We start from the raw sequence: 20249 nt of genomic DNA, 5'->3' as shown, positions 1-20249 counted from the left end.
CATGAGGTCACAGCTGTGACAGTGCCTGGCATAGTGTCAGTCCCGTGGCTGAATAAATGCTGGCCGACAGTGCTCCCTACTTCTGTTTCGAAGGTTTTCTTCTCTCAAGTAGAAGGGAAATTAGAGAGGCAGCAGAGTAAGGTCATTGAACCTCTCTGAGCCTCTGTTTGCCCATCTGTAAATGAGGATAACTGTTTCACACAGAATTGTTACAAGAGTCCAAGTGTCCTGTAAACTCTAAAAGCACAATACAGATCTACTCACTAATATTATAAAGAGACTGTCGAGCTTGCCTTAGATCCCCGTACTGCTTAAACTGCGTGACGCTGCGGGGCCTTTCTTCCCAGAGGCCTCTCTGGCAAGTTCCTGTGTTCACCTTGCCAGTGCCCTGACTTATGGGACAGCCCCCTGGAGAGGAGACAGGAGAAAAAGAGGGAGTGTCGGGTGCAGGACAGAGGTTGCCTGCAGCCCACCGGCCTGAAGGAGGCCCAGGGATCATTCTTAGGAAATCCAAGGGTTGACTTGGGTTCCAGGAGGCTGAGCGGGGATGATCGCCATGTTTCTGGGAGCATCCTTAATCACTGAAGACCAACTCCCAAAAGTCCTTCCAGAACACTCCTTACTCAAAATCTTCAGTGGCTCCCCACTGCCCTTCAATTACACGCACTCCATGCAGCTTCAACCACACCCCACCCTTAGATGGATCCCGAGCTGCAGCCAGACCTGGCTTTTCTCCCCCAAGAAGCAGCCTTTGTTCTCAGTGCTCCCCGATTTCACCCCCGTGGCCTCCTGTAAGCAGAACAGGGTTCTGCAACCCAGTTGCTCACCAGATGCACCCAGGGGGCTTTCACAAATACAGATGCCCGGGTCTTCCCCCAGGGATCCTTACTTAATCGTTTGGGGTGGGGTCTGGTCATTGGTGTTTTTTTAAAAAAGCTCCCCAGGTGGTTCTAAAGTTGTGAGCTGACAGGTCTAGAACAGTCTCCCCTGCAGGAGCCCCGCCTGCCAAACATCCATCCTCCAGGACCCATGGGAAATGCCACCTTACACGGTGTCTGCGCTCATCATAGAAGACGGGGCTCCTGCCTCTGAGCCCCGAGAGGCTGTGTGTTTCCTCATCACACTCTGCCTCATGTTGGGATCACCCGTGTCCCAAGTTCATCCTACCTGTCAGACAGCAAGTCCCCTGAAGATAAGCAGATCGTTCCCCACATTCTCCGTGCTTCTGTTTACCCTTTTTGAACCGAATTGGCCTCACTAAATAGTGATCCATCCAAAACTGTCCATGAAATTCAGAACATGTGGGCCACCCACATTCCCACCCAGAAGACGAAGAGGGAATGAGAAGTTGTCCTCTTTGCTCAGGAGAAAAGGCCCAGACCTGAACACTCACCCAGACACACTTCTGACCTAGATGCTCCCGTGGCTATGCTGTTTCCCATGGACAGAGGGCCTAGGTGTCTGCCCCGGTCTCCACTCTGGGGTGTTTCTGAGGGTCTAGATTCTAGGTGAATCTCTCACCCCTCTCCACAGGCAAAGAAGGGTGAGGGTGAGTATACATGTTTGTGTCATCAATATGTACAAGTTACACCATGCATGTTATTCATATACATACGCACATTATGTGTTATAATTAAAATGCGGGAAGAGGAACTTCTCCAAATCCCTTGAGATCCTCAAGCAAAGACCCTTGGGAATCACTGTCTAATAACACAGCATCTTGCACACAGGAAGTGCTCAAAAAACATTTGCTAGATTAAATAATGAACTGAAAATTCAACCAACTGACTGTTGCTTATGCCAACACAGCCATCTAGAGAGATTCAGGGGATGAAGCCAACCTAAGACATGGCATTGCCAGGAACAGCCTCATGGAGTTTGTGTCTCTTCCTGCAACCCATTGGGCTTCCCACAACTGCTTGCCTCAGCCTATGTCAGGAACAGCAGGCTCTGGAATATTCTAGATACAAGCCCTTTCCTTTTCTGTGTCCCATTCTGAAGGGCAGTCCAAGAGCCCACCGGACCACCACACAGAGGACAAAGGTCACCCGATGCCTGGCTGCCCAATGCCACTCACTGTCATAGGCTTCTGTCTCCCACTCTGTCATCTGCTTCCCAGCTGACGGTCCAGATTCTGGCAGATTCCAGGTCCCTAAAGATATGCTCTGACCTTGAAATGGAGCGGGGCGGGGGGGTCTCCATGTGTGAGAGGAAAACACTCCCAGTTTCCAGGAAGCCTCTGAGCCCCACTGCCCTCTGTACCGGAAGACAGAGGGCTGTTCCTGGTTCCAACTGGCTTTGCATTCCACTGCAAAAGGCAGGCTCAGCAGCCCCGAAAGACACATGCCTAAACTCCTGAGAATTCTGCACACAGCAAGATGACAGGTAGACTACAAAAACCAAGATTATAATGTTAGGGAATGGGCTTCAGCCATGCAGGGTAACACGAAGGACTTACCCTGCCTCTGACCCCGTATGACAGCTGTCTCCTAGCTTTCCTAACCTGTGCCCTTCACCCTGAAGGCCAAGCGACCTCCAGGGTAATGAGAGCCAAGCCCATCCCCCTGTATATTTATCCTGGATGCTCACCCCCTATATACTCACACCTGCATGCTCACTCCTATACACTCACTCCATGATGTTCACCCCTAGATGCTCACCCTGGACGCTCACTCTTATATACTCACCCCTGGATGCCCACCCCTGGAATCTCACTCCTCACAGAGAGACCTTCCAGGTCTCAAGAAGAAGATGACTAATCCTGGGCAGTTAATCATGTGTCTGCTCAGAACTAGGAAAAATTGAAAACCTACAGATAGAGAAAGGATCTATATGTAGAAAGTAGATCTATATAGAAAAATATAAACTATGCATAAAAAACATTTTCCCTGTAGAGAAAAAGTACATCATTTCTATTCCTCTCATGTGAGGAAACTGAAGCTCAGAGAGGTTAAAGGACTTAACTAAGGTCACATGGCAAGGAAGGAGGAAGACGGGATTTGAGCCCAGGTATCTCTGAGGCCAGAGCCCACACCCTTTCAGCTTTGCTACACAGCTTCCCTCCACCAAAAAGGGGCTGCAGGTAGGTCCTGCTGATGTGGGGCGTCGCAGGAGCAAATGAAGACTTTATTCTAGCAGCCCCAGAACCACATCCTTCCCTTCATTTAAATCCATCTCATTTACAACCTAATCCAAGGGTCAGTCCCCTTCCTGGTTAAACATTCCTCCAGGTACTCAACAGTCATTGTCTGAGCACCTACTACGTGCTGGCACAGTGAGGCTTGTGGCGAGATGAATACCAGCTCCCCTCCCAACACGACCGCCATCCAGCTCTGGCCTCTGCTCTGCCAGGTCCCACATGGTTCCAGCTTTTGCGGCGAAGTCTCACTGATACGCAACAGGGTTCAAAATCATAGGCTTGGCAGGAAGTGGCGTCTATACATAGCTCTCCCACTCTGTAAGCACCGTTGGCTTCTTCTGAATAAACGCTACCCTACATTAAATGCCAGAATCCGGCGAGCAATACTGCATGTTTGTAATGAGACTGAGAACTAAAGGCAAGATTGATTCTGATGTGAGTACCAGCAAAGCAAACGGGTTTTTGAAAACCCTGTAATCTCCCTGCAACCCTTGACTTCACTAAACACACATTTTTAGACTACAGCACAGTTAGGTAGGCATTAAACAAAAATGAGGTAGTCTAATGATGATCTATGTGTAGGATAACCTTCTATAAAGAATTCTGCTCTGATATCAGAGTAACTTACAGAGGTGCCAACTTTACGAAACAATGCCGCTTGTTCCGTGTCCACTGCCACGGTGTGATCCCAGGGCAGAGCGTTCGCCGGCAATTGTCTTAAATCTCCTGAAATTCACCCAGTGGGTGCTCGGGAAATGCATCACCTGCCATGAACTAAATGGAAAAGCAAAACATGACACATACATACGCCTCCAGAGGCACCTGCGAACACAGACATTTCTGCTTGACTGAGGAGCTGCAGCTGAGAGCTCTGGGACCAACCAACTGGCAAGCGGATGCAGAGCAGCCCGCCCACCGGGAGACTGGCAGGGGTGCTGAGGAGCTGTGGGCACGTGCTCCAGGTGGGGCCTCAAGAGCTCCTGGATGCAAGCAGCAAACCGGAGATCTGGTACCCACCTCCCTGGCTGTGTAAACTTGGGGGGGGCCCTTCAGCTCCCCCAAGCCTTGCTTTCCCTGCCTATTAAGTGAAGTTAAGGATGTGTCACCCTCAGATGGGGTTGGAAGGGTTCAGCAAGATGCTGCCTGTGAACCTGCTTTATAAACCAGAAAGCACTATGTAAGTGAAAGATGACACAGGCATCAGGGCACAGCTGCGAGGTGGCCCAGGTCACCTCTAAGAGCTGAAATCAAACCGCCCTGGGCTCAGATCCTGCCACACCACATGGCCTTGGGCAGGTGACCAGCTTCTCTGCCTCAGGCTCCTCTTCTGCAAAATGGAGATAATAACACCACCTAGTACGTAGCGCACTTATGAAGATGAAATGAAATGACTTGTGAAAAGCACTTACCACATAAGAGCTCAATAACTGATCACTTATTTTCTTACTATTATTATCACTATGATTACCATTTCAATTTAGGCCATCTGACTTAGGAGAGAATTCCTTTGCTGCTTCTGAACACTTCCTTGTAATCTCTAACCTGCAAAGCACGTGTTAAGGCATCAGAAGGTGGGATTTTTCTCTCTGCCCTCAAGACGAGGCTCCCTTCCCCATCAAATCAAACAATAAGCAAATACTACCAGCAACGTTAAGGGCCAGCTGCCTTTTCCTCTCTACAACTGCCTTGATGAGAGAAATAGTAGTTGTCATGAGTACCTGGGACCGCCCTCATGCCGGAGTCACTAAAGTACTTTACAAAGAAAGAGCTTGGGTTTTAGGGACAGAAGCTCTGTGTCCAAGCACAGGCTCTGCCACTGAGAAGCTGTGTGCCCTGGAGCAAATTGCTTGGCCTCCCTGAATCTCACTTCTTTTTTTTTTTGCGGTACGCGGGCCTCTCACTGTTGTGGCCTCTCCCATTGCGGAGCACAGGCTCCCGATGCGCAGGCTCAGCGGCCATGGCTCACGGGCCCAGTCGCTCCGCGGCATGTGGGAATCCTCCCAGACTGAGGCACGAACCCGTGTCCCCTGCATCGGCAGGCGGACTCTCAACCACTGCGCCACCAGGGAAGCCCCATGAATCTCACTTCTTTACACCTAAGGATGGGGGTAGCACGCCCCCCTCACAGGGTTGAGAAGAATTCAATGGGATGACATCCAGGTGCCTGTCACAGGGCCCTGCATACATGTATGTCTTATTATGTATTTATCTGCTCTTTTTTTTGACTTTTCTTCTAAATGTGCAAGCCCTTGAACCTCACTGTGTCGTCGGTTTTCTCATCTGTAAAATGCAGAAGGGAATGGGGGTTCCTGTGAGGAGCCAACAAGGTTGCCTCTTCTTTTTTTTCTAGAACTAGATAGAACCTTTATGAATCAAATATCCTGGCATCCTTTCCAGACTTCTCTCTCATCACTTCTACTTACCCTCCAGCCAGGTCACTCCATCCTCCCCTTCCCTGCTTGCCTTTCCCCGTGCTGTTACCTCACCCAACGTGCTATTTCTGCTCCAAGGCCCCCCCTCCCCTTCCTGAGCCTTGCTGGGCTGCCATCATCAGAAAGAACCCCAGCCTCCTGGGTATCTCTTCTTGGGAAGATACTATATAGCCCCTAGATAGGAGCTGCTGAAGGGAAGAAACATGTCATAGTCAAGTTTAATTCCTCTGCAAGGCATGAGACTCTGCCTAGCACCTATCTGTTAAATTGCCTTGAGCACATCATTTATTTCATATTAGCATACTGACCATCCCAGCCCATTTTCTCCATGCCCCTAAGTAGTCAAGAGCTGAGATCCCCACTTTTGCATCTAAACTACAAAGTGTCACAGGAGGACCCCACAGAAGTGGTCTGTGTCAATGTAGCTCTGAAACAGCTCGGTGTAATGGAGACCAAGGACCACCAAGTCTAGATCTCGCAATGCCACCAATTTTCCACGTGACCTTAGGCAGTCTTCCTTCCTGCCTGCCACAGGGCAGTCCAGCAGGGGGAAAAGAGACTGTCATTTCATCACCATCATGAATCATCTTTTCTGAGCACTGGAGGGGAAAGGGGTCTGAATGAAATACAGTTCCTGCTCTTGATGATTAGACATTCTCATAGTGGGAATAACACAGATTTTACAATATTACAGGACAAAATATGATTCGTGTCTTCAGCAAGGAACTGATAAATTTTGGAGGGAGCTCAGAAAAGGATCCCCTGGAAGGAGGTTAATCTGGGTGATTTTTAAATCCATTCTTAGCAGAAATTGGGAAAGACATCATGGGGGGAAGAAAGGGGGTATATGAACCAGACTTTAAAAGATGGGAAGGTTTTAAACAAAGAAGGAAAGACGTCCAGTAGTAAAAAAAGAAAAAAAAAAAAAGAGCACCCTATGAGTAGTTCAGATACTGTGCCCTGAGAATGAGCAGGAGAGAAGGGGCATAAGAGGGCATTGGTCTGGGCCTGAGTTTCTTTATCAGTAAATGAAGAGGCTGGACCACGTGACCTCCAAGGCCCTTCTAGCTCTGACAATCAGTGACTCCATTCATCTGTAGCCTACGTGTGTCCAACTGGTTTCCGAGCACCACCTGGGCTCTCTCTCATCTGTGCCATGCCCTGTCCAAGTTGGTGGAGACTCATGCGATCAAAGTAGCTTTAATATCAGCTGGAGCAAAATGCAATTAATACGTTGACCCTCGTTCCAAAGCAAACCAAGATAATATCTGATTGCTTACTGTGCTGGAATTATCATCCTTGCCCGTCAGAGCTGACAACATGAACGGAATCCTAAATTCCCAGATCAGACCACTTTGGTGTCTCCCACTGGGCCCAAGAAAACCTCCTTGTTAGAATGACCGTCCACTGATCTTTCAGCTGGAGAGCTGCTGACCTTCTGAAAAGCCAAAGCCTCTGGTCACAGCACACAGAGCCAGAGGCCAGGGCAAGGGCTGGTGACACGTTTCTGTCCCCAAGCAAGTGCAGGAGACAGGGACACGCCCTCCTCCGATGTTGGAACAGTCCGTTGCTAATAAGAAGCCTGCTCTGGAGAGGCAGTGGGGAATAGTGGAAGCCGGAGGACCCCAGCTCAAACCCAAGCCACTGATGAGCTGTGTGGTCTTGGCTAATTTGCTTAACCTCCCTGGGCCTCCCTGTCTTCATTTATAAAAACTGGAAAAACAAACAAACAAAAAACTATCTTAAAGGGTTATTGTGAGGATTAGAGATAATATATGTACAATGCCTCACACAAAAGAAGTCTTAGTACATGATAAATATTATTATTAATCTTGTTATTATTATTATAACAGGTGCTATGAGGGCCCTGGGGATAAAGAGATGCAAAAGATGGAGTTGTACACCCTCCTGCAGCAGACAGACAGAAACAACAGCCTCTAACGTGAGACACAGTGAAGGAAGTGCTCCAGGAATGGAACCAGAGGACTGATAGATCTGCTGCAGGCTTATGTAAAACTTCGTGGAAGGGGACACACGTGAACCAAGTTTAAAGGACAAAAGATGAGTACAGTATCAATAAGGAAAAGAGGGGATCAGTGCAGACCAGGCAGAGGAGATGCAAGACCAAATGCAAAGAGGTACGAAGACCCATGGACAATTTGGAACCCTGGGGACAATTAGCGTGACGTGGGTGATGGGTGGCGGGCTCACTGCCTTCCCACCTATGGTCCGGGAGCACTGCCCACTTTTCTGAAAAGACCCCTCTGGCCAGTTTCTCCTTGCTCCTGCTTCTCCCCTCCCCAACACAGAGTGTCCCCAGTGCACTCCCAACCTGGCCAAGGCAAGATAACAACCCAGCAGTCCAGAGCCCCATCCACTTAGACGAGGGAGCTGCTCCAGGCTTGCCTTCCACAGCACCGGTAGATACATCTGGCCCGCATCTGAGCAGTGTCCAAAACTCCCCACTGGGGCCCAGACAGCCAGTCAGGATGCTGGAGAAGAGCATGCTGGGAAATTCCCACAAGGAGCCTGCACCAATACAATCAGGTCTGGTGGAAATTAAAAGCTATTAGAACAGGGCCGGATTTACCTTTATATCCAATAACATGCACTGTAATGGTGATCATGCAGATGGGAAATTAAACCACATCCCGGCTTCACTGGAGGCCTTAGTTTTAATTTATGTCTATGCACAGCCCTTTGCCCTATTACCCCCCATCCCGCCTGCTCTGGAGAGCCAGTTTCCCTCCAGACCAGGTCTCCTGGGAGAGAAGTAAGGGGTAGGGGTCTGTCAGCTCATAGGTGAGAGGCTTTGTGCTTTCACACACACATCTCTGAATAGCCTGACGGGAGGAAGTTGATCAGCTTGGGGGGCAGGCAGTAGGTGGCTCTGAGAAAGGTAGCACTTTGGGCTGTCTGTCCAGCCTGTGCAAAAAGCACAGCCCAAAAGCGGCTCAGAGTTTCAGCGGAGGCTCCGGGAGGCTTGCCTGCCCTCCCAGTGTGGACAGCTGGGAAGGCCAACCCGTAAGCCAATACCCAACTCACCGAGCTTGCTTAGGCCCCGAGCCTCTAAGTCCTTCCACACCCCCTCAGAGAGGCAGACCATTCACAGGGGCCTGCAGCCACCCCGTTGGGCCCCTCCTCCCAGGGCAGCCACCCTCCCCAAAGAGGTGTCTCCCGGGCCCTGATTGGCCCGCGTCAGCCTCCGTTCGTCCTCCCGCTCCCTTGCACCTGCTCCCACTGGCCCCGTGGTTGGTGGAGGATCTGAGCCCAGCCGGCCCAGAGATCAAAGTCAACACCGTCTTCCCCGCTCCAGAAGCTGCCCCTGAGGAGTCAGAGGGAAGTCACTCAGGCTCCTAAGTGCTTCCTGAACCTCAAGGTGGCCTCGGCATTAAATCTCCCCCCACCGTGAGAAGCTGCCGTCCAACATCCCAGCCAAAACACACACACGCACACACACACACGCGCACACACACGGGGCAGTGCGGTATGGAGAGCAGAGAATCCTATTTTTATGGAAAAAAATCAATAAACGATTTGCATCTTCCAACATTAAAGCCTGGCGCAGGGGGACCCAGGTTCTGGCCCTTCATCTTTAGAGCACGGAGGATGCGAAACTCCACTCCCTCTGGTTCTCATGAATTCCTCCGGGAGGGTGTTCGTTGGACTCACGTGCTCTAGAAAGTCCATCCCTGGATCTAAAACGTAGCTGTAGAGGGACTAGAATGATTTTGGATGGGGCTGGAGGGCTGGGCAGGGGAGGAAAATTCTCCAAGGCTAAAGGAAAGGAGGAGGTTCTACAGGCAACGTGTAACAGAGCCCTGCAGACTAGCGTCCAGCCCACTTCCCTGATAGTTATGTCCTTTGGAGCCACCAGCCCGGGCTTGACATCAAAGACAGCCCAGAAGCACCAACTACAAGCACCAACTACAGTGAGTCTGGGGGAAGCTCACTGCCTCCACACAGGAGCCAGGTTAATCTTCGTCTCTCCTGTCTGAGCTGAGCTTCTAGCTACCCCACGCCCACTGCACCCAGCCTTATCCCAATGCCTCCCGTATTCTTTCAGAACTCTCCTGATCATCTATCATGCACCCACTGAACACTTGGTGAGCATTTGTCCTGGGGGTGCAAGGCGGTGCGTCAGGAGCCTAGGGATGTGCGCCCTAAAACAACCCAGGTGCCACCCTCGGGAAACTCAGTCTAGTGGGGGACACAGACTCTGTTACACAGAAATACGTACACCTAAACAGGAATCGGCAATACAGAGAGGAGAACGCTCTCATCCCCCCAAGAATCATCATCACAGCTCCAGCCCATCCTCAGTGCGTGGCAGGCAGTGTTTGAAATATTTGACATACATGAACTCGTTTCATTTTTTTTTTTTTTTTTTTTTTTTGTTCCGGGGGCCTCTCCCTTTTGGGGCCTCTCCCGTTGCGGAGCACAGGCTCCGGACGCGCAGGCTCAGCGGCCATGGCTCACAGGCCCAGTCGCTCCGCGGCATGTGGGATCTTCCTGGCCCGGGGCACGAACCCGTGTCCCCTGCATCAGCAGGCGGACTCTCAACCACTGTGCCACCAGGGAAGCCCTCGTTTCATTTTTACTTGAACCCAATGAAGTAGGTCAATCATTACCCCTATTTTATTATCACTGGGGAAACTGAGGCACCAAGGAGGTAAAAGACTTGCCCAGAGGAGTGAGCTTCAAGCCCAGGCAGTCTGATCCTAGATTCTGGGCTCGTAATCACTACACTTGACTTAGTTCTTCCCTACAAACTAGCATTGACTTTTTCGCTTTCCTGAGGCCAAGGCTCTCCTTGCCTGGAGCACACAGCCTCCCTTGTACTCAGAGTGACACTTCATAGGATACATTTGTGCAGGTCCTGGGAGGTGGTCCTGCGCGGGAGTTCAGGACATAGGCAGAAAGAACAGACCTGGGTCCAGTCCTGCCCTCTGTGTGATAACATGTGTGACCCAGAAGTCCCTTTACTTTTTTGAGCCTCAGTTTCCTCTTCAGTAAAGTGGAAGAGGAAAAAAATACACTTATGGACTTTTTTGTGAGGATAAAATGAGGTCACATATGAAAGTTTCTTAGCCCAGTGCCTGGCATAGGGGAAACACTCAAAAATTTATTATTATTATTATAATGAGTATAACTCTTGGTCCATAAACTCAGGCGTATAAGAAATACCACATGTCTTTATGTTCTTTACATCACCTTCCATGTGACTCTGTTGGAGAGACAGGACATTCAGTCCCCATCATTGTTGGTGCATTCCCCAGGGACGTGCCAAGGTCCAGGGTCTCTCTGGTCCTCACCAGACCGTTGTCCCTGCCTGCATGATCACTCTGGGTCTTGGGCTCTGCACCTCATGCCTCATTTGGACACAAGAACCCAGGCCTCAGTCCCAGACCCCAGAGAGCCACACACAGCCACCCCTCTGAGGTCCGACCGCTTCCTCCCGCCATACCCCCTGAGCTGCCTACAGCAATACCCTGCCTCTGGCATCCGATGGTCTCCTGTCTGTTCACCGCCCTCAGAGGCTCTCCTCCCCGGGCAGAACACCCATCCTAACCTTTCCTGTTTGCTCACAAAAGGCAGGAAGAGCAGGTGTCTTCAAGTAGCTTCTGATTCCTGTCCAACTACAAGCTCTGAGACCAGGAGATATAATGGCCTGGCCATCGGCTTGGGACTGAGAGAAGGAAAAAGTTCCAAGAGCAAAACACAAATTAATGTCTCAAAAAGAGTATCCTGCCACGTTGGCTGTCAAGGTGCTGAAGCATCAGTTCGTCTCCTATAGCTCTACCTTGGAACGACTCAAGGAGATTTAAAACAGCTAGTGCCCAGGTTCTACTGTTAAAGATGCTGATTTGGGGTTGGGCCCAAGCACTGGTGTTTTTCAAAGAACTCCCCAGGGGTTCAATTGTGTAGCAGGATTAAGAATCCCAGCTTTATAGGTTTCATGCATAGAAGTCTGTCTTCTCCAACTAACCTGAAGACCTTGAGCAACTAGAACCATTTCATATGCCCAGCAATGGGCCATCAATGCTGGGGGGCACTCAGGGAGCATCTGGTCACGTGCTTCCATTTTACAGAAAGGAAAACCAAGGTCCTTGATGGAGGAAGAAAAAGCGTCAGGGCTGCTGCAATGGGCAGGGATGCAGGGAAAAATGCTGGAGTGATGGGAAAACCCCACGGTTTTGTAACTGGAGGCCTGGAGGTATTTTGAGGATCTGAGGTCCTCTCTTGAGATTTCCAGACCTGTTTTCCTGTTGAAGGGACAGCCCTGCATAGGAACCAGCAATGAAGTGCGTGCAATCAGGGCAGCTCTAACAAGGTGACCCTACAGCATGGTATCAACCTCTTTTTGCAACACCTGGCACCTCTAGCGTGAGGCCAGCTAGAATTCTGATGGCGCGTCTAGGCAGCTCATGAAATAAAAGTCCCACGCACATGCTCACTCAAGTCTGGTCCTCCGAGAATCCCAGGAACACGGACCACACACTGGCCTCTTATTGCTCCTCTCCCCACAGTCTTTCACAGATAAGGTCCTTCCAGCCTTGCCTCCCATCTCTAAGGCCAAGGGCAATCCAATAGCTGGTGGCCAGGAAAGACAGTGACCCCACTCCTTCGGGGCAGCACGACCACCCTGTGTCTGACGGGACCTTCACACACGCCGCAGAGGCCGCTGCCACGTGGGCTTTCACCACCCACACGGAGACGCACCAAGCCGAGACCAAAGACGCTTTTTTGCCAAAGCGTCACCAGAACAATGAAAAACCACTCGCCAGGACCAACCTCAAGAGCTGGGTGAGCTCAGCCGCCAACTCAGTACCTCTGATTTTCCGCCCCCCCACCCCCCAGCATCCGGGCCTATGAGGCCCCGCGGTCCTCTCTTACCTGGGATGATGGCGACTGTGTCTTTCTCCCAGGACACAACGCTAACGTATTCCTGCACTGAAGAGGGGATGAGGCACTTGAAGACGGCCACGCTTCCACGCATCGACCTTTGATCCTCCACCCGAACGGTGTAGGGTTCCCTGAAAACTGCAGACAGGTTGCGGGGCGGAAAGAAGAGGGTGTCACAGGCTTGACTAGGACACGGTGTGGGGGCCTGAGACAGCCACCTCTCAGCACCCCAGGCCACACTTCCTTCACCTCTTCTCCCACCTCCCACTTGCCCCGCCCGGAAGTTCCTGCCAGGGTCTTATTCCTGCCTTCTCCGGCAACCTCCTTCCCACTCCACCAGACACCCACTCTCCCGCAGAAATACCCAGCCTCCCTCTACAGGACCGTAAATCCAACTTCTAGTCTTTCCAATTTTGGTGAGTTTTAACAAACTGCATTAGATTGTAAGGGCCCGGAGGGCGGCACCTATGCCCTGCAATGGGATTGTATTCAACAAGGGCATATGTGGTTTCTAAGCAGAAGCGCCGGAATCCCTCTAATTAAACCTCGCTTGATTTCCTACATGATTCCTGGGCCCAGGGTGGTAAGAGTTTGGGGCACAATGACCATCATTTGCCAAAAGAAAAACTGTGACACGTGATCTAAAAACAGATTTTTGTGCCACTTCAAAGTGAAAGGCAGCCTGGGAAAAGGTAATTGACATACAGAACTTTCTGCTGGGCTCGGTGGTTTATAAGAACAATGGGAGAGAATACTTGACACAGTGATGATCTCTGATAACACGGAACCCCAGAGACATGGGTGATTTCCAAGATTCTACAAAACAAAGCATCCTTGCTGGTTTCTCCCACCTCCTGACACCACCTACAGCCTGACCCCCAGTCTTGCCCCCAGCTTCAGCAGATCCCTTCCCCCACAGTGTGCAGTGGAGGCCCGGCCTCGGTCGGTCCCAGGGCTGGTTTCTGGGGCGCTGTTACCTGCAGGTGCTCTACGTATCGGTCCCATGGGTGGGCTGGACCAACCTTAGGGGTAGGGCCGAGGGGCCTGCTTCTGCCTCTCTCTGGTCCTCCTCCACTTGGCCTTTCCCCGGGGCCCTCTCTGTCTTTCCACCTCTTCTCTGCCAAGCAGAGCTGGTGCAGCCAGAGCCCCGCTGCTTCCCGACCTTGTCCCTCTGCAGGCACCTGGGCTGTGTGCCCTCCTGCTCTCCCTGCCATGGTTGCCAGGGCAATGCTCAGGGCCCTGCAGCCCCTCCGGCTGTGCACCTGCAGTCCCTCTGGCTTCATCAAAAGCTTCTTAATTGGCTGTGTTTCCCATCAGGCCAGCCCTGCCCGTCCCTCCCCAGGTCTTTATTCTTTCCCTCCCTGTGTTGTGGCTGTGATGGGAAGAGACACAGTTGAGGTGGAGAACGGAGGCATGGAAGGAGGCACTCCCAACTCTGTGGGGCCGTGGTCCACCCTTTCGTGGGCTGGACATCGCACTGCCTGCAGATGCGGGGAGAGCAGAGAGGAGGCTAAGGGGAGGGAAGCAGAGGGGAGGGTGGGAAGGGCTGGGGTTTGGGTGCACACCGTGGAGACAGTCCTCGAGAGCCTGCAGAGACCTATGGTTAGGAGTATCAAACAAGCAGGCTCTGTGTCCTCCTCTGAGCAGCAGTGTAACCCTGGATAAGAGCTCGTGAACCTTCCAGAGCCTCGGTTTCCTCAAGCGTAAAAGGAAACAATAACAGCAGAATGGAGAAGGCCTGGCACGTGGAAAGCACTACAGCAATGCAGCTGGTCATTACAGCCATGCCTCTGTCATTAACTGGCTACAGGTGCCCTTCGGGCAAGTGACTTAAACTTTATTTGACTTAGTTCCCTCCCTTGTAAGACACATCAGACAGGATTATTGTGAAAACTATATCCTAACCCAATAACAGGCAGGTATTAGGAAACAGAACATGGCTTGCCCTTAGCTCAATCCTCCAGGCTGTGGAGGCCAGAACTGGGCTCCAAATCCCGGTCTCGGGGCTCCCAGTCCAGCACCTGGTGTCGTGTTAGGGGGTTAGTGCTGTTCCTGAAAAGAGGATCCACGGGGAGCCCAGAGGAGATATCTAAGCGGGTCCTCAGAGCTCACACTCTCACACCCCCCTCCCCCAACCAAACCAGTGGACGAAGACCAGCTCTTTAATTAAGAACTCCCACCCCACATCACCCCTACACACACCCATTCCCAGCTGCTTGGAACCTTCTACGTGTGAGAGGCTCTCCTGAGGCAGGAGGATCTTAATTCAACAGGGCGCTATCTCGCTGAACCGTCACACGGAGTGATGAATGAAGTAGGTGCTGGCATCTGCTTTGCAGATGAGGAAACTGAGGCTCAGAAACGTGTGTCCTCTGCCTAAGGTAAGTGGCGAAGCTAAGATTCCAAAGCACAACACAACTTCCCTTGAGGGCCTGACTCCTTGCCAGGACAGGAAGTCAGAGATATCGCAGGATCCATCGCTAGGCACGCAGGCTGGGGAGACTTCCCCGGAACACACTCCCCTCTGCCCAACACAATCGCCAGGAAAGATGGCACGCCCAAGTCTTGCAGCCACCGCAGAGAGCTGGCTGGAACATTATCTATCCTCTCCCACTCAAAAAGCTCTTCTAAGAAAACCATTCCCCAAACTTCCAGGCTTTATTACTATTCGAGGCACTTTATAACAGATAGGGACTCACCAGCATATCATGACAACCTAGTTAAGAGTAGCTCATCTAAGCCACGCACTCACCTCCAGACCTAACCCAGAGAAATGAGACTCTCTAGTTTCTGTAAAGAGAACAGCTGAGAAGCCCTCACTTCCTTGCTTCCATCACCTCTTCCCAAGACCAGAATGCTTCACTGCTAAGAGTTTTCCGTCATGAATTTTACCTAAATGCCTATTCTCATGAGATACCTTATATTCAAATGTCTATCAACAGTGGAATAGATAAATAAAGTGCAGTATAGTCAAACGAGACTATACAGCAATGCGAATGAATGACATATAACTTCACACAGCAGTAGGGCTAAACCCCACAAACAACAGTGAGCAAAAGATTCAAGGGCATATGTGCTGTAGGACTCTATTTAGATAAAGTACAGAAACAAGTACAGGCAAACATCTGTCTTGTTAGAAGTCAAGACTGTGGTTTCCCCTAAGGGTGGAGTGACTGTAAAAAGCATGAAGGAGCTTCTGAGATGCTGATACCTTCATCTGGATATTAAACTTTGTGCAAATTCATCAAGCTATATACTCACAACATGTGCAGTTCTTTTATATACTCTCTTTCAATAAAGGGTTTGTGTGTTTTTTAAAGAAACTCACTGAATTTTTCCATGAACCGATTACTAAAATGAGCACATTACTTAATATAAATGGGCCCTATCTCCATGGACCATCACACGTAGTGATGAACAAGGTGGGTGCTGGCATCAGCTTTGCAGATGAGGAAACTGAGGCTCAGAAAGGTGCGTTCTCCACCTAAGGACACACAGGAAGTGGCAGAGCTAAGATTCCAAAGAACAGCATGATTTTCCATGATGGGCCGCCTTGCCTTCTTCCATGTTACACACACATCCTCAGAACGACAGGTGCTGCCGGCTCCCCATTCCCGCCCTGCAGGGGAGCCCGTGTCTGGTCCTTTACCTGCTTTGACGCGGATGTCGGGACTCCGGATCTTGCCGGCAGCATTCTCCGCGGTGCAGAAGTAGTCATTGTCGTGGATAAAGCTATTGAAGGCGGAGGGGGAGAAGGGGTAGAGCTGCAGCGTCCCGTTGGCGTGGACGTGCCGGATGTGCGGCACGTCGTAGATGTCGTCCCCCGTGGCCAGGTACCATCGAAGGGCCGCACTGGGGGAGCCCGCGGCCGGGCAGGGCACCACCACCCCCACGGAGCTGGAGAAGGTCACCTGCTGCAAGGAGTCATTTACAAAGTAGAGGCTGGTGCCGACATCTTCAGGGCGGGCTGCAGGGGAGGGGAGAGGCTGGTTAGCGCCTGCTAATGATACCCTCGTAGGCCCGGGAGGCTGCAACACCCACGCTCATTCATAAAACGTTCAAGCACCAGTCATTCAACAGCACTACTGAGCACTGACTGTACACCAGGCACTGGCAACGGTGATGAAGAGACAGTTCCCACCCTGCATAAGCTTCCAGCCTAGCACAGGGATGGCAAAAGTTGAAACGTCTCGTCCTCCACGCCAAGCCGAGTCCACGGAGAGAGGCGGCCATCGCTCTGCTATGGTGAAGGGTCCCAAGCCATAATCCACGTCCCCGCACCCCAGCCGCCCATCAACACTTCGGGAGAGACACTGAAATTGCTTAGATAATGGGTATTTATTGAGTACCTATTATATCAGGGAGGTTCACACCCGGTCCCTTGGTTCATCCGTACAACACTGCGAGGAGACAGTACTGCCTCCTTTTTTATCGTTCCCTTTTGGAGGCTGAGCAAGTTATGTGATTTGCCTGAGGTGACACAGCCAATAAGCTACAGGATTGAAATCTGAACACACTGCCCTAAAGAGGGTCTTAGCACACTTTCTGTCACACCACAGCCGAAAGGTAAAAGGTCAGAGACCGTGTTCTACGAGGAAGGGCTACACGAAGCGGGGATGCTGGCCTGGACGAGAAAGGACTGCAGAGACGTCTTCCCCTCTGGAGGTCGATTTGGAAAATGTGTTGCCCCAGAGGATGGGTTGCGGACTGGCGGCACCGTGGGTAGACCAGTCCAAGCCTGGGGACTAGAGATACCCACCCCCGCAAGCCTAAAACCATCCCTGACACTGACCAACCGTGGAATTCCCTTCCCCTCTCTGACCCTCTGCTCCTTCACTTGTAAAATGGAGGGAGGATACATGAGGCTGCAAAGACCCCGCGCATCTCTGACATGTTGCCATTGCAACACTCAGTCACACGGGCGAACATGCTCACGACCGCAGCTACCTGACAACATCAAGGCCGCCTGACAAGGAGGACAGCCGTCTGCAACTCTCATCCCAGACCAGGGCCTCAGTCTTGCCTGCCCTCGTGGGAAGCAGCCCTGAATGGTGGAATCAGGGCCCTCCCTCCCTACCAAGGAGCCTGCCCCCTTAAGAAGGGCCACCTCTGAACAAGTGGAAGCAAACCCAGAGGAAGAGGGGGCCTGGTCCCGGGTCTCCAGCTGGAAGCCACTCCCTCTCCCCCAGGAAGATCAAGGAGCAAACCAACCACTCTACCGCTTGTTTAAAGACCGTTGCAGGGGACCCAACTTGACCTCAATTTCCACAACTTTATGGGGAGGGGAAGGGCCTGCGTCCAACCATATTAATATTCTCGGCTTAGCTCTGAGCCGAGCCTCCAGGGAGTATGTACCGGGCAGCTCATTGAGGAAGGCCATTAAGCCTCATTGGTCAGAGCAATTCACATCATCTCATAAAAAGCTGTGATGAAGCCATTAGCAGCAGTGCTGGAAAACACATCCATGGGCTCCTTGCTGGGGTGTCAGGGGCATCCTCTTAGCTGCAGATGCATTTGCCCTCCCTACCCGGCACTGCGTGCCCATAGCGGCTGCAGGGGGCAGAGGGGGGTGCCGGGGCACGGGGGGCAGCATAGCTTTCCCGTCCACATCCTCACGCTGCCTCCCCGGTGACAGTGTCGGTGCTGGTGGTAGAGAAGTCTGCTCTGTGGAAGAGGGGACCCCGGTGGGGACCCTTGGAAGCCTGCCCAACTCACAGGGACCAGAGTATTCCCCAGGGTCATGAAATCATGTCATTCTGCAAGTAAGCAAACTGAGGCTTAGGAAGTTTCTCTTCGGATCCACACTCCCCAGGTTCCCAGGAGCCCGCTCACCTTCTGAAAGACTTCTTTATTGACATTCAGTCAACAATTATTCGTTAAGCATCTTCTACATGCCAGGCACTGTTGTAAGCACTCTACTCGTATGACTTTTTTTTTTTTTTGCAGTACGCGGGCCTCTCACTGTTGTGGCCTCTCCCGTTGCGGAGCACAGGCTCCGGACGCGCAGGCTCAGCGGCCATGGCTCACGGGCCCAGCCGCTCCGCGGCATGTGGGATCCTCCCGGACCGGGGCACGAACCCGTGTCCCCTGCATCGGCAGGCGGACCCCCAACCACTGCGCCACCAGGGAAGCCCTACTCGTATGACTTTTAATCCTCCCAATAACCCTGTGAGAGAGGTATTATTCTTATTCCAGTTCACAGATGAGGAAACTAACGCACTGAGAGATCAAAGAGACTTTCCCAAGACCACATGACCAGTAAGTGAGGGCTCTGGGACTCAGACTGAGGCAATCTGAGCCCGGAGTCTGATTTCTTAACCCTTAGATGATTGTAACCACTGCAATAATAAAGAGGGGGCTTATACCTCCGTCAAACAGCACCTGGCCTCCAACTTCCCTTTTCAGCTGGCCAAGAACAGGATGAATATATCCACACGCCTGTGCGCGCACGGACACGCACACCCCCTGGGAGGGGCCCGTGTCGGACTCAACATTTCAGACAATGCTTAGCCTGTGGGCGCAGGAACATCACTCTGGGGTTCTGGGTACTTCCTGAGACAACGTAGTTAATCAGACACCCTCACCGTGGCAGTTTTATGGATTTTGGACGCCAAAATCCATCAAGGAACAGAAAGAGGCATAATGTAGACATTATGCCTGACAAATGGACTTAGGAAGCTGAGAAAGATCCCTGACAGAGAGGAGCTCAGGAATTGTCTGATTCAAGGGGCAGCGTAAGAAAATATTTAAGGATCAGTATGAAGTAGCCCTCAGTGATGGTAAGGCCAGCAGCAATACTACCAGCCAGGGGATATGGGGCTATATGTATATGTATAGCTGATTCACTCTGTTATAAAGCAGAAACTAACACACCATGGTAAAGCAATTATACTCCAATAAAGATGTTTAAAAAAAAAAAACAACTACTGCTAGCCACCATGGATTTCATTAACTACAGGCCAGGCTGGGTTCTCGACCTGTTACAGGTGTTCTCTCACTTAATCTCATGACTCTCTAGGGGATGCTATTATTATCATCCCATTGTACAAATACGGAAATCGAGGCTCTGAAAAGTTAACTAATTTACCCAAAGTAACCCAGAGTAAAAGTATTAGAGCTGGGCCAGAACCCAACTTTGCCTGCCTTCAGAGCCTGGGGGTGAAACTGCCCTTTTGTACGAACCACACCGAAGACAAAAGGAATCAAACCACAAAATCTTGGTTTTCCAGGCTGGGTATCCCTCCCCATCCTTTCTTCCATCCCAAACCCACTCTCAATACACATTCCTGGTCTTCTCTCCCGGCTGGAAATCCATCCCACCCTCCCTGCAGAGACAACCCCTGGGGATCAGGCTTCTCTCGGCTCCGGGCTCCGGGAAGGACTGTCAGCCGCCGTAGCAGCAGCCTTCCTGCTCTCTGGGCCTCGGATCCTGCCAGAGACAAGGACACGGGCTTCTCAGCAACTACAAATGGGTAGATGTAATTGATGAATTGACGGGGACTGTCCAGCCACCTGTCAGGGCTGAAGAAACAGCGGATTTATAGCAAAAGGTGAGTAGCCTCCTATTTCTCCCCCCCTGGTATGTGAGCTGCTGTCTTCTGGGTCTGGGGGAGCTGTGGAGGATTAGACACACCATTCATTTCAGCTTGTAGCTCTGACAGAGCACTGCCATTATGAAACATCACCCTCAGGTGTGAAACAATAGCATCTTGCACTTACTTCAGGCTCATATCTTAGCATCACAAGGCACCTGTCAGCCTGGAATGCAGAAG

At 51.4% G+C, this 20249-nt stretch overlaps 1 protein-coding gene across 1 annotated transcript in view; it reads right to left on the bottom strand.

Moving 5' to 3' along the window:
• Positions 1 to 20249, bottom strand: part of DSCAML1 (DS cell adhesion molecule like 1) — a 342988-nt gene that overhangs the window by 310817 nt on the left and 11922 nt on the right. The window contains exons 2-3 of the mRNA XM_027082210.1: positions 16127 to 16444; positions 12469 to 12615 (exon numbers count right to left, since the gene is read on the bottom strand). Of these exons, the coding sequence (XP_026938011.1) occupies positions 12469 to 12615; positions 16127 to 16444 (465 nt within the window). The remainder of the gene's footprint in view (positions 1 to 12468; positions 12616 to 16126; positions 16445 to 20249) is intronic.

The sequence above is a fragment of the Aethalodelphis obliquidens genome, unplaced genomic scaffold (assembly GCF_003676395.1).
Source record: "Aethalodelphis obliquidens isolate GAN/ISIS:26980383/991018 unplaced genomic scaffold, ASM367639v1 scaffold46, whole genome shotgun sequence".
In the NCBI taxonomy this organism is placed as follows: domain Eukaryota; kingdom Metazoa; phylum Chordata; class Mammalia; order Artiodactyla; family Delphinidae; genus Aethalodelphis; species Aethalodelphis obliquidens.
This window is presented reverse-complemented; position numbering and strand designations above follow the sequence as displayed.